This window comes from Diabrotica virgifera, chromosome 10 (assembly GCF_917563875.1).
Source record: "Diabrotica virgifera virgifera chromosome 10, PGI_DIABVI_V3a".
NCBI classification, from domain to species: domain Eukaryota; kingdom Metazoa; phylum Arthropoda; class Insecta; order Coleoptera; family Chrysomelidae; genus Diabrotica; species Diabrotica virgifera.
In genome coordinates this window covers 99999684-100014561 of record NC_065452.1, presented here as the reverse complement: position 1 = coordinate 100014561, position 14878 = coordinate 99999684, and the positions used below count along the sequence as shown (strand labels likewise).

The following is a 14878-nucleotide window of genomic DNA, read 5'->3' as shown; positions in this document are numbered from 1 at the left end:
TTCCAGAAACCTAATGCGAGTTTTTGATTCCAAGGTGAAAAGACGATATATCGATCGCTCTAGCTTGTTCCTAGTTGTCACATTATTGTCTTGCGCTGCATCAAATTTAAACGATCAAACTAGTGGGTACCGATCATCTGACGAAATTGACGAGCAGGGTTTCAATCTGGAAAAACTTCGACTGCGGATTTTCGTTGATGCTACAGGCAACGAAATTGATTAATGCAGTCTCACTTGAATTATTTAAATTTATTGTTAAATCCAAGCTAGAAGACACTCTGCCCAATATTTTAATAATGTTCTGAATATTTTTCACAGTTGATATAAGCAATGCCAGCTATGAGAGGAGGTTTTCAAAATTGAAATTGATTAAAAATTATTTAAGATCGACAATGAGTACTCTAAGGCCGTCCGCACATGGGTCGATAGAAGACACGTCTCGAAGTTCGCGCGTCTTGCTCGTCTTGTACGAACCCTGCGGCACAAGCGATTGTTCTCCGCACACTAGTCGCTAGTCGATTCAGTTTGCTCACATCTTCCAACCAGGAAGAACGCATTTTTTATATATCAACCAAAACGACTATTTCGATCTGTGAAAAGTACGGTATTGTTACATTTTTAGTATAATTTGAATACAATGAGCATTATACTGAGGACATTTTTCTACTTCCCCAACGAATTTTATATTAAACATCTAGAAACAGAAGTTCAATGTTTTCAGAATTTTATATTACAAACAACATATTTCCACAAAGTTAGTAGGTAGTACTACAATCAACGAACATAATATGCACCGATCTTTAAATAAAAGTAAAATTTCATTCAGCGTAAAAAAAAACAACAAAAAACGAAGGAAACAAATAAAATAAACTACCTATATGACTGAAAACGTGCGCCTCACTCGAACTTTCTCGTGCACTACGGATCGCAAGCGACGAGAGTCATACAAGACGAGGAGATTTGCAATCCTAAACGCTCCGTGTACGGAGCTCAATGCCACATCGAAGGAAGTTAAGTGGCGAGGAGAGATCTACGCGACTGGAATCGAGTCGATCACATCGAACGTCGCCCCATGTGCGGACGGCCTTAGGCCATCCGCACATGGGGCGACGCTCGAACTACTCGACTCGATTCCAGTCACGTAGGTCTCTCCCCGCCAGTAAAGTTCCTTCGTTTTGGCATTGAGCTCCGTACACGGAGCGTTTAGGATTGCAAATTTCCTCGTCTTGTACGACTCTCGTCCCTTGCGATCCGTAGTGCACGAAAAAGTTCGAGTGAGGCGCACGTTTTCAGTCATACGTAGTTTATTTTATTTGTTTCCTTCGTTTTTTGTTGTTTTTTTGCGCTGAATGAAATTTTACTTTTATTTAAAGATCGGTGCATATTATGTTCGTTGATTGTAGTACTATTCTTTTTCTCATGATCATCTTTCAGTGCGTCACAGTTTTTCGATTTCTCTCTAACGCATTAAATTGTATGTGACAGAAAAAAAGGCACGTCTGTGAATAATTTGGTAATTATTCTAGTTCGGTGATTATTCTAGTTGTCGATAGATGGCGCCATAATCAAAAAAGAATTATTTATTAAATAAAATAATAATATTATCAATATAATCTGTACAATTTATAAGACTATACAAATGAAAGAAAATACCATTTTATAAATGCAATAGACACAATTGATTTGGTTTTATTCCAAATTGAAAATAAAATTTGACAACTGTCAGATTTAACTAAAATGTCACGTTAGAATAAATGTCATAAATGTGTATTATCACGGACTTACCTTTTTTTCTATAATTTGTGACGCACTGAAAAATGTTCATGAAAAGGAGAATACCTACTAACTTTGTGGAAATATATTGTTTGTAATATAAAATTCTGAAAACATTGAACTTCTGTTTCTAGATGTTTATTATAAAATTCGTTGGGGAACTAGAAAAATACCCTCAATTATATAAGGCTCATTGTATACAAATTGTACTAAAAATGTAACAATAACGTACTTTTCACATATCGAAATAGTTCTTTGGGTTGATATATAAAAAATGCGTTCTTCTTGGTTGTAATATGTGAGCAAATTGAATCGACCAGTGTGCGGAGAGCAATCGCTTGTGCCGCAGGGTTCGTACAAGACGAGCAAGACGCGCGAACTTCGAGACGTGTCTCCGATCGACCCATGTGCGGACGGCCTAAGGCCGTCCGCACATGGGGCGACGTTCGATGTAATCGTCTCGATTCCAGTCGCGTAGATCTCTGCTCGCCACTTAACTTTCTTCGATGTGGCATTGAACTCCGTAGACGAGGCGTTTAGGATTGCAAATCTCCTCGTCTTATACGACTCTCGTCCTTTGCGATTGATAACGCACGAGAAAGTTCAAGTGAGACGCACGTTTCCAGTCATTATTTTATTTGTTTCCTTCGGTTTTTGTTACTTTTTGCGCTGAATTGAATTTTAGTTTTTTTTTAAGATCAGTGAATGTTATGCTCGTTAACTGTAGTACTATTAGCTTTGTGGAAATATATTGTTTGCAATATAAAATTCTGAAAACATTGAACTTCTGTTTCTAGGTGTTTATTACTTTAATTATAAAATTTATTGGGTGAGTAGAAAAATACCCTCAATTGTATAATGCTCATTGTATACAAATTATACTAAAAATGTAACAATACCGTACTTTTCATAGATCGAAATAGTCGTTTTGTTTGATATATTAAAATGCGTTCTTCCTGTTTGGAAGATGTGAGCAAACTGAACACAGACTAGTGTGCGGAGAACAATCGCTTGTGCCGCAGGGTTCGTCCAAGACGAACAAGACGCGCGAACTTCGAGACGCGTCTTCGATCGACTCATGTGCGGACGGCCTAAGACTAACTAATTTGGCTATTTTGTCTATTGAGCAAGAGGTGTGTGATGTGATGGACAGTGACGGTACAATAAAAGACTTTGCTCTTAAAAAAAGTAGACGAATAAATTTTTAATTAAAGACGGAAGTTTGGTTTTTAATTCTAACAGATATTCATATTACTTTTCAATAAAAATAAAAATATGACATTATAGTATCGTTCTAGTTCTAATCAAAAATTGATTTTATTTAATTTTGTCGATCGTCAAGGTGTACCTAATCTTAAGTAAGTGATAGGTACACTTCGCGTCAAAAAAAAACTGGTACAACTCTTATAACCGAAAATCGTGTTTTTCAAGTTGTGTAAGTTGATCTTGTCACAAGTGTCATTCCAATTTATAAGGCAACGTTGCCAGTTCAACGAAAATATTATATCAAACTAGGTAAAAACGGGGCTGTGCGACAGACCGCATTTTTTAATATACTAAAAACTAAAACAATTGTAATTTACCGTCATCTCAATTAAGTATCCATACATTGATTCGTGTTTTATTATAATTTATGAAAATATTTCAATTCAAAAATAATGATAGATAATAAATCTTGACATGACTTTAAATTATTATGTTTAATGTCAAATCGAGAGGTGTGATTGGTTTCTCGTAAATTGTAGGACAAAACTGCATTAAGTTGTGTAGAATAAATAAAACACACTGGAAAAATTAAAAACTTAATTTGAAATTAATACAAAATGAATAACTTATACAGTGAACAAGTGTGTAATTTAAATATAGGTATGTATTACAATTAGAAATATACATTTTAAACGTTATTTTTTTGTATTTAGATTTAGTGCAATTCCGTTATCTGTGATGGCAACAACGAAGTGATTCACGAACCGTAATTGTCAGTCTGGACACAGGTTTACATTGGGAAAAAAAGTGTACCAGTTTTATATGACGCGAAGTGTACCTACCTAAATTATATCAATGTATCTAATTGGTTAAAGTAAAAGAATTTTTGTATTAATAAACGTGATTGTAAAAGTTAGATAAACTTTTTTATTTAAAATCAAACCTGTATTATTCAAAATAATGATGACTTTTCTCGCCGAAAAGTTCTCTATAATTAATCTATGTAGGGGAACAAGGGGCTTGTTGTAACAGGGGTAAGTAGTAACACGGCTTTTTCATAGGTTGTTTGACGGTTTCTAACTAATTTAGCTGACTCAATCTTATTATCTTATCGCCCTGCAAATGACACCGTCTAGCCAATCATCCTCCGATAGTTGCAAATAGTAGTTTTGTGCACGTGCTTCATTTGGATGAGGTAATATAAAATTTGACTCTCATAAAATTTTGGTAATCGCTATTGTTTTAAACGGAAATGAATCTTTCGGTGTTTATTTCTTTTCTAAATTTAGTTATACTTTGATGTTGCTTAACAATTTTACGATTAGGAAGTTATTCCTAAATATAAAGCCAGGAAGTAATGTCTACTAGTTAGCTTCAGCGGAAGTTTTAGATAATCAATGTAGCATAAGACAAGCAAGTAAAACTTTGGGACTGTGTCAATCTCTATACCGATATACAAAAAAAAAGAAAAACAATTAGAGTCTACAAGTGGGCTACACTAAACCAGGGATAGTTTTTACAGCTGAAGAAGAAAGTAAAATGGCTTCGTATATTCTGAATTGCGCCGAAATATATTTTGGACTAATTCCCGTGGAGATGCGAAAACTGGGTTACAAATGTGCCGTGAAACTCAGTGCTAAGCAACTTACTTCTTCTTGGTATCAAAATTATACATTTGGTCCAGATTGAGTCCAAAATTTTATGCGTAGAAATCTACATTTACCTTTAAGAACACCAGAAGCCACGTTATTATGTGGAGCAACATCTTTCAACAGGACTAATGTTAGTATTCTCTTCGAAATATACCAAAAAATTGGAATTTATCTTACTGTTACAACCTGGCCCAATAGATGTTACAACTAGCCCCAAGCGCGGGGTAAGTTGTAACAATGCACTTTTTTTGGTAAAATGCTAGTTGATTAATAAATACCAGTCTTTTTAACTTTTTTTCAGATCAATTTTATTCATAATGACTTAATCTAGCATTTAGAGTTTAATTAGCGATAATTGGGAAAATCGCTGTCAAGATATATTTGATTTTATGAAAATTGTTACAACTAGCCCCCTGCTCCCCTAATGTTATACAATAAATGAAAATACCTAAATAAGAGGGCGGCAAAATTGTCTTCCCCCCGGCCGGCCGACACTCACGCTACGCCACTGCTATGTGGGACGAAGGATAGAGGTTCCTAGGAAGATAAAGGTTAGAAGCTGAAGGAAGGAGAGGTAGAGGGTAGAGGAAAACCGAGGAGAAGACTTCTCGGAGGAAGGACTGTGTGGCAGGGAACTAGAGAGAGAAAGATTTAGGTGAGGAAGACAAGATAAACAGAAGTGAATGGCGAAGAAGAGTAAGGAACAGCGATCCCTCAAAAGGGGAAAGCCGATGAAGAAGAAGAAGATTCATTATAAGACTTTTCGTTTTTGCTGATACGATATTTTCTTCTCTTTATTTCTCTTTTAGGTAATGTTCTGATACAGTTAATGTAACCAAAACACAATGCTGGAATAGTTTATTGCTTAATGTATATTACAGTAATAATTATAATTTTAATAGAGAGAAATATATCTGAGTTGCCCATAGCCGCTTCAAAGTTATGCAACTATATCGCTATTTTATAGTGTAATAAGCTTACTTAAGTACCCTTTATTCCGGGGTACTAGTCTATGTTAAAACTTACTCAAAACGTTAACGTAAACTTCCTCATAAACATAGCCTAAACTATTGGTTGCATTACACCCATAATTTCCTGTGTCGTTCTTTTGTAAATTCTCTATTATAATCTTATTGCCTAAAACTTTTCGTCTAGGATTGTCTAATGATTCTTCAATAGGTTTTCCATTGTGTATCCATTTTATTTGTGGTTCTGGTACACCACTTGCCTTACATTCCAGTTCTACACTATCTCCTTCAGCGGCATTATGATTTGTTGGTTTCGTTAGGAAATAAGGACTTGCTAAAAACAAAAGTAAATTGAGTTAATGTTGGCATCTGGTACTATAACATTTTGAAATATCTAGTCATTTAAGTTTCATCGAATTTCTTGAAGAAAAACTACTGTTATGTATAGAGTAGTTTAAATACCTTGGGTCCTGCATAACGGAAAATGGGACCCTAGATCGAGAAATTGCGCATAGGGTACAGGCTGGTTGGTTAAGTGAAAACGAATTAGAGAGGTACACCGTGATTTCCTAAAATTGTTCCTAGAGATAATCCATAAGAGAATTTACATCTATGTGAAAATCAAATTTCTTCCAAACCGTTTCGATTCATAAATACTATTGTTACGAGAGAGGTTTTGTTTTCAATAAAAATCTTATTCCATAGATCCAGAGACGCCAATTGCGACGTATACGCATGTCTGGTTAATTACAAGACAGCGTTTGATCGAGTACAGCACGCCAAGATTATGCAAATACTTAAAAATGCAGGAATTAACAAAGGAGATCTGAAAATAATTAGAAACCCTCACTGGAATACAGCGAGGAGTACGGCAAGGAGACACCATCTCACCAAAGGTGTTCACAACCCTTTTAGAACACAGTTTTAAGACGGACGGCAGATCTGAACGAATATGGTATCAACATAAATGGAGAGAAGCTCAGTCATTTGACATTCGCAGATGACATCGTCCTTATAGCCGATCGTATGGATGATGCAATAATAATGTTGAACAAGTTATATCACGCTTCCTTAGAGGTCGGACTAAAGATTAACATCAACAAGACGCAAATAATGACTAATCTGGTGCTAAATCTTAATATTGCTGTTGATGGAATGGATATTGAGCAGACTTCATCTTATAAGTACTTGGGACATGAAATTCGGTTGGGAAGAGATAACCAGACTTGCGAGCTCCCACGTCGCATAGGATTAGCCTGGGCAGCGTTTGGTAAACTGAGCTATGTATTTAAATCGGACTTACCCATATGCCTGAAAAGGAAAATCTTTGACCAGTGTGTATTGCCTGTACTCACTTATGGAGCGGAAACATTAACACTCACAAAAAAGGTAGTGAACAAGATTCGCATAACTCAGAGGGCTATGGAGCGCCAGATGTTGGTTGTCTCCCTGAGGGACCGAACCCCAAACGAAGAAATACGTCGTAGAACAAAAACAGCGGACGCCGTTGAAAGAATCGCGTCGCTCAAGTGGAATTGGGCAGGATACATCGCCAGATTGTCAGACAACCGATGGACAAAACGTATTGTCGAGTAGAGGCCACGAGAAGAAGCACTACAGAGGAGAGGACGACTACCAACCAGATGGGCTGACGATCTGAAGCGTATTGTCGGCAACTGGATGCAAGCCGCACAAAACAGAGAAATATGAAAAGAGCTGAGGGAGACCTATGTCCAGCAGTGGACGCGTACCAATTACCAACATTCGTCACGGATAGGCACATCAAGAAGAAGAATATAAAAACCGCATAGCTAGTTGATTTATACCGCATACCAAACCCTTCTTTCAGTGCGTTAACGAAAAAAAAAAATGTCGAAATATACTAACCTAGATTGACGATTGTAATTTTACCCCTTGACATTGCGAAAATATGCCAACTATCCATCAACGAATACATAATTTTCTGAGTTATATGTATAATAATCACGATATAGAGAATTCAACAAACTATGATGAACTGAAAGAAGGGTTTGGTTTGGTATGAACTGTAAATAGATAGAAAAATAATTATTTAAATAAATAAACAAAATGAAGAATTTTTTATAAGGTAACTACTTACCAAAAACATTCAAGTATATTGAATTTGTCTGAGCTTCACCAACACCATTACTTGCTTCACAAGTATAAGTTCCTGCATCGTTAATATCGACATCCTTTATTAGAAGAGATTTTCCATAATTATTTTGTCTTATTCGATTTGAAGTCTCTAATATGCGTCCGTTTTTACTCCAAAAAATTTGAGGTACAGGTCTAAAAGAAGACTTAAAAGTATTGAATATGTACAAAGGACCATACACCGACGATATCTGCCTATTAGAACAAAGGTTCCAAGATGTGGCTGACCAATTGGAAACATTGTCCACTGAAGCCAATAAAATAGGCTTGAAAATCAATATCAGTAAAATCAAGTCCGTGAGAATAAATGCAAGAAACAACACGCTATTTACTGTCGACAACATGCAGATTGAAAATGTGGAAAACTTTACGTATCTTGGTGTTCTAAGTGGCATAACAAAAAACGGAGGTAGAGAAGACGATTTACGAAAAGCCCAACAAGCATTCAGCATGTTCAACCCTGTTTGGAGGTCTGGCGAGTATACTACAAGGACAAAGATTCGAATATTCCAGTCAAATGTCATTTCTGTTCTACTCTACGAATGTGAAACTTGGAAAGTGACAAAACCCCTTACAGACAAACTGCAGGTCTGTTTTAATAAATGTCTACGAGTAATTGTTCGTATTTTCTGCCTTAACATCATCAGAAATGAAGATCTACTACACCTGACCGAACAAAATAGGGTAGAAAATGAAATAAAATCCAGAAAGTGAGGTTGAATCGGTCACACACCCAGAAAAAATAGTTCCAGTATTGCAAAGACTGCCGTAGAGTGGAACCACTAAGGGAAAAGAGAATGAGGTCGCCCAGCATAAACTTGGAGAAGATCCATCACGGACAAGATAAGAGCTCAAGTGATCCATCAGTCTTGGAGTGAGGTAAACGCCTTAGCGCAAAATATAGAACCCGATGGCGCGTTTTCACTGAAACTCTATGCTCTATGCTCCATTTAGGAGTTCAAGAAGTTTATAATATATATATATATATATATATATATATATATATATATATACAAAATACCATGGCAGTGCTATCTGGGAATCAGGTACAGGGACAATACTATGTGCTTGACAGCAAATTTAGAGCAACGCCTTTCTAGTAGCTAAAGACCCCTTAATTTCTTCTTTCCATGTTGATCTTCGTTTTCTCTTGTTTATCAGCTGATGCTCATTGTAAAATTAAGAATATTGACGTAGATGGTCCCGATCTCTACATATACCCTAGCCAGTTCGCTATTTGCTGTTTTATTTTAGAAATTATATATTTTTCAATTTATTAAAAAATTAAAATTGGTTTTTATTTATTTATATTGGTTCTAATACTGAATTTAGTATTTTCCTTTCTAACATGCTAAAGAGGTGGGCAAATACTTTTAAGCGCGGGCCAAAATCAAATTTTTAAAATGTCTTCCGGGCCGGAGGACTATACCGTGAACGTACGCTGTACACACGCGAATGTTTTTAGTGGAAGTTGTTTTCCCCACAAAAAAATATTTTTGACAAAAATACTATACTTAAGTATTATTTTAAAGCATTTGAACAACAAAATTTGCCTGTTAATGAAAGATAATAGTAATAATAAAAAATTGTCTTACTTGAGTGTACGTGTACATGAGAATAATTTACGCCCAGTAAAATATGTCATGTATTTTTTAAAGAGATATGATTATAGAAAGTCACCAGACAATGACAGAATATCGAAAGAGCCCCTAAAGTATGGAGGACAAGATCTGACCAAACAACTATTAAAACTAATCCAAAGAATAATGGAACAAAACAGAATACCACAAGAATGGAGAACAAGCATCCTAATGCCTCTTTTCAAAAAGGGAGACCAATCGGACCCGGGGAATTACAGAGGAATTAACTCATTAAACACAACATTAAATTCAACAACCAAAGTGATAACAAACAAACTGAAGGTAATTATAACATTAGCAGAACATAGGTTTTAGGTCGGGAAGATCATGCACCGACGCTATATTTGAATGAAAGGCAGAATTTACAAAACAGTCCTCAAACCAATAATGACATACGCGGCAGAAACACGACCTGATACAGACAGGACAAGTATTGCTAGAAACAGCAGAGATGGAAACCATCCGTAAATCGATGGTAAAACACTATGGGCCAGAGCTAGAAGTATAGATATACGACGGAGATGCAAGATGGAGAACAATAATAACTGGGAAAGAAACAGAAAAAAGTGTAGAATGGAATAACCACATTAGTGATGAGCAAAACAAGAACAAGACCAAGACCAGGCTAGTGTTGGTCTTGGTCTTGTTCTTGCAAGCTTGGTCTTGGTCTTGGTCTTGCAGCTAAAAGGCAGTCTTGGTCTTGGTCTTGCACTAGCCGGTCTTGTTCTTGGTCTTGGTCTTGCTACAAGAGTCTTGCTGGTCTTGCTTTATTGGTAGTAATAATTTGAACCAAACAATTTCGAATAAAATGTACATTGAAATAAATAAAGATGTGAAGAATGAAACTATATTTTTTGCTTTAAAATTTTAAAAGAATGTAGAATGTAGTTTCAAACGGATACCAATTTTAACATTATACATTCACCTAATTATTTCATTAAAAAGTATGTTTCAAATATAAAGGTTTATTTTCAAATTTCAATTTTAAGTTGAATTGATGCTTCTTAGTCATTTAAGAGCATATGATATAAAAGAAAAAGAAAGTGAAAAAAAAGAAGAAAAAAGAAGAAGTTATTAGTTACATTTTATTTTATTTGGAGGAAATACGCGCTTTATTTACGCGAAACTGTTCATAATAGAGAATAACTGAAAATAGAAAAATTACTCAAATTACAATCACTCAAAAAAATTTCATTATTTTTCCACAATGCTTTCACAGCATTGTGAATCCCTTTTCAAAATCTATTATGATATTTTTAATTTAACGACCTACATTTTTCCTCGATTATGCGAAAAGAATTGAAATAAGTGTCAGTATTTTTATTAGACAAAAAGCGAAAACTACTGGTACATAAAAACCGTTTTTAATTGCATTTTTTTAATGGATTACCCTATCTATAATTACATTTTTTTGTCTTACAAGTAATTTCAATTGTCCTTGAACTGTCGCCGTTTGAAAACTTGCCTTCTGGACACTTTGAAGGTTGAGAAAATGCAAACCGTTTTACTTAATCAAAACGACTTAAAAATATACCCCAAAATATTATGTAATTTAAAAATTTGATATTGTTTAAGGTTTATTACAATGTCAGTATACCTATATTATTGAACTCAAAAAATAAAGTTAAATAATAAAAAACCAATTTCGCAAAAAAGTGAAAGAGTCTTGCAGGTTGGTCTTGGTCTTGCGTAGTCTTGCAAGGTTCGGTCTTGGTCTTGGTCTTGGTCTTGAATACCTGGTCTTGGTCTTGGTCTTGCAAACCAAAAGGCGGTCTTGGTCTTGGTCTTGCTGCAAGACCAAGACCAAGACCGCAAGACCAAGACCAGTCTCGCTCATCACTAAACCACATAAAGCGAATGCACACAAATATAGTAGTAAGGACGGCGAGAGATGGTTATATAAGTGGGAAGACTACTAAAACGATGGAATGACAACTTTCTGAAGACACATTGAAAAAACAGACAGAGTCATGTCTATAAACAAAGAAAAAGAAGAAGAGAATTATTTATATCAACACTATGCACACTAATACTGTTGATTTCAACAAAATCGCATAAAAGAGATAAAAAAATTGCTTGCGGGATTTTTCAACGGGCAGGATAGAGTAAGCAAAAGGGCCGGATGCGGCCCGCGGGCCTTCTTTTGCCCAACCCTATAAGGTCTTTCCCTTGTATTTTGTTATACTATTTCCTGACTATATATTCCAAATTCCAAGGCAAGATTAAACTGAGTTGCTGATAAGAAGTCTCCTTGTCTAAATGCTTTATTTATAACACATTTCCTCGTGCATTCCACTTGGCGTTTTGCACTTATTACAGTTCTACTGATTGTCTCTTTTATGAATCGTCTTAATTTGTTGTGTATTTCTTTCTGTCATAGTTACCAGTAATTTCGATCTTTTTATCGAATTGAATGCTTATTGGAAGTTCATAAAAAGCAGTTCAGTTTCTATTTTATATCCATGAGTTTTTCCATAATTTGCTTAACTGTCTGTATGGCATCTGTTGTTGCATTAATACTGTCGTAAGATATTCGTATTCGCTTCGGTCAGCCTTCGTTGTATTAAGGTCGACATGATTTTATATGCTATGTTAATGTTTGGTGTCAGTTCTTTGTAATTACAGGGTGTCCCGAAAAGATTGGTCATAAATTATACCACAGATCTGGGGTCAAAAATATATTGATTGAACCTCACTTACCTATATAGGGTGAGGCAGATAACTGGCCTATTAGAAATATCTCGAGAACTAAAGGCAACAGAATCATGAAAATTGGAATAAAGGGGTTTTGAAGGATGATCTATTAAATGAAAATATTTTCATCTATTTGATACTTCCGGTTATACCGGAAGTTGCTTATAACTTCGTTTTTTTAAATGGGACACCCTGTATATTTTTACATTTTTGGATTCTCCTCGATTTTTTCTTTCTTAAAATATGAGGTTCTGTAATATTATACAGGGTATTTTAAAAGATAATTACGTTTTTTTATTAATTTCGTAGCAATATTCACACCCTGAAGAATTGTAGTAGTTTGACATCTAAAACTCTACTTACGTTCAAATGATTTTTAATATACTCTACTACTGTTAAGAATCATTAGTATAGCTAAATTTTTAATTTTAGTATACAGGTTGGTCGAAACTCGGAATGAGTATTTTCTGAGTTTTCTTAAATGGAACACCCTATATTTTTGTATTGTAGTGAAATGATATTTTATAGTACTTTGTTATTTCTTAAGCATTCCCTATACCTAACTGCTTTAATTTGTGAGTTATTGGTGATTCAAGCTAAACATTAATTGCAACACAAAATACGTAAAATTTTATTAGGTTGGCCGTGAAAATACTCAATCCCAAATAATTTTTCAGAAATAAATACATATTAATCCAGACTGGTCCTTAAAATTACCAATAATGGGTTAGCTGTCGAAATACCTACTTAGTTAAGATTGTTGGTGCGATTAACAATTAAGCACACATTAAAGCAGTTAGGTATAGGGAATGCTTAAGAAATAAAAAAGGACCATAAAATATCATTTCATTACAATACTAAAATACAGGGTGTTCCATTTAAGAAAACTCAGAAAATACTCATTCCGAGTTTCGACCAACCCTGTATGCTAAATTTAAAAATTTAGCTATACTAATGATTCTTAACAATAGTAGAGTATATTAATCATTTGAACGTAAGTAGAGTTTTAGATGTCAAACTACTACAATTCTACAGGGTGTTAATTTTGCTACGAAATTAATAAAAAAACGTAATTATCTTTTAAAATACCCTGTATAATATTACAAAACCTCATATTTTAAGAAAGAAGACATCGAAGAGAATCCAAAAATGTAAAAATATACAGGGTGTCCCATTTAAAAAACGAAGTTATAAGCAACTTCTGGTATAACCGGAAGTTACAAAGAGATGAAAATATTTTCATTTAATAGATCATCCTTCAAAACCCCTTTATTCCAATTTTCATGATTCTGTTGCCTTTAGTTCTCGAGATATTTCTAATAGGCCCTTTATTTGCCTCACCCTGTATACAATAGTGCACACAAAAAAGTTACAACCCTTTGAAGTTACAAAATGAAAATGGATTTTTTGTTCATATATCGAAAACTCTTAGAGATTTTTTATTGAAAATGGACATGTAGCATTCTTATGGCAGCAACATCTTAAAAAAAATTAAAGTGAAATTTGTGTACCCCATAAAAATTTTATGGGGGTTTTGCTCCCTTCAACCCCGCCAAACTTCTGTGTACTTTCCAATTAAATTATTATTGTGGCACCATTTTAAACACAATGTTTTTAAAACATTTTTGTCTCCTAGTACTTTTTCGATAAGCCAGTGTTTATCGAGATATTTTGAATATTTGTCGAATCCACCACATATTTGTATATGGTTAAGTACGATTATAGACCTGTTAATGATCTGAAAATTTATTTATAATTTACATTGTTAGGTATATTTTGAAAAAGAAGCCGCATCTCGATAAAAGGTGACTTATCAAAAAAAGACTAAGAGGCAAAAAAGTTTAAAAACACTGTGTTTAACTAATGGTACCACAATAATAGTTTAATTGGAACGTACACAAACATTTGGGGGGTTTAAAGGAACAACATCCCCATAAAATTTTTATGTAAAAATATTAAAAAAGAAAAGCCGCAACTCGATAAAAACTGGCTTATCGAAAAAATACTAAGAGACAAAAAGGTTTAAAAATATTGTGTTTAACTAATGGTACCACAGTAATGAATTAATTGGAACGTACACAAAAGTTTGGGGGGGGGGAAGGGAACAAAACCTCCATAAATTTTTTATGGGGCGCACAATTTTACTTTAATATTGTTTTAAGATGTTTCTGCCATAAGAATGATACATGTCCATTTTGAATAAAAAATCTTTAATAGTTTTAGACATATTGAAAAAAAATCGATTTTCATTTTGTAACTTCAAAGGGCTGTAACTTTTTTTATGAGCACATTTGTACTAAGGTAAGTTAGGTTCAATCGAACTATTTTTAACCTCAGAATGTGTGGTATAATTTATGACTAATATTTTCGGGACACGCTGTATATTTGGTGGCTCCCTTTTTTATGAGTCATGATAATTTTTGTCCTTTGCACCATTCTTCCGCCGACCAAGAGATAACCAGCAGATTAGCACAGAAAAGAACATGTATTAAGCAAATAAACGGGGTACTGTGGGATAGACAGATTACCTGAAATACAAAGAAGGGAATATATAATACCTTGGTACGTAGTGTAATGACATATATGGAGCAGAGAATTGGGTAATTAACAAACGAAACAGGTCCAAAATTACAGCAACTGAAATGGAGTTCATGAGAAAAAGCAGAGTGACAAGAATATATCGTATTAGAAATGAGGAGATGAAACTAAGAATGGCACTAGAACAAGACATACTCAGCTACATCGAAGAAAAACGTTTAATTTGGTATGG

At 34.5% G+C, this 14878-nt stretch overlaps 1 protein-coding gene across 1 annotated transcript in view; it reads right to left on the bottom strand.

The window, feature by feature from the left end:
* Positions 1-14878, bottom strand: part of LOC114326638 (neuroglian-like) — a 122625-nt gene that overhangs the window by 59273 nt on the left and 48474 nt on the right. The window contains exons 5-6 of the mRNA XM_050641221.1: positions 7719-7909; positions 5658-5933 (exon numbers count right to left, since the gene is read on the bottom strand). Coding sequence (XP_050497178.1) covers positions 5658-5933; positions 7719-7909 — 467 coding nt within the window. The remainder of the gene's footprint in view (positions 1-5657; positions 5934-7718; positions 7910-14878) is intronic.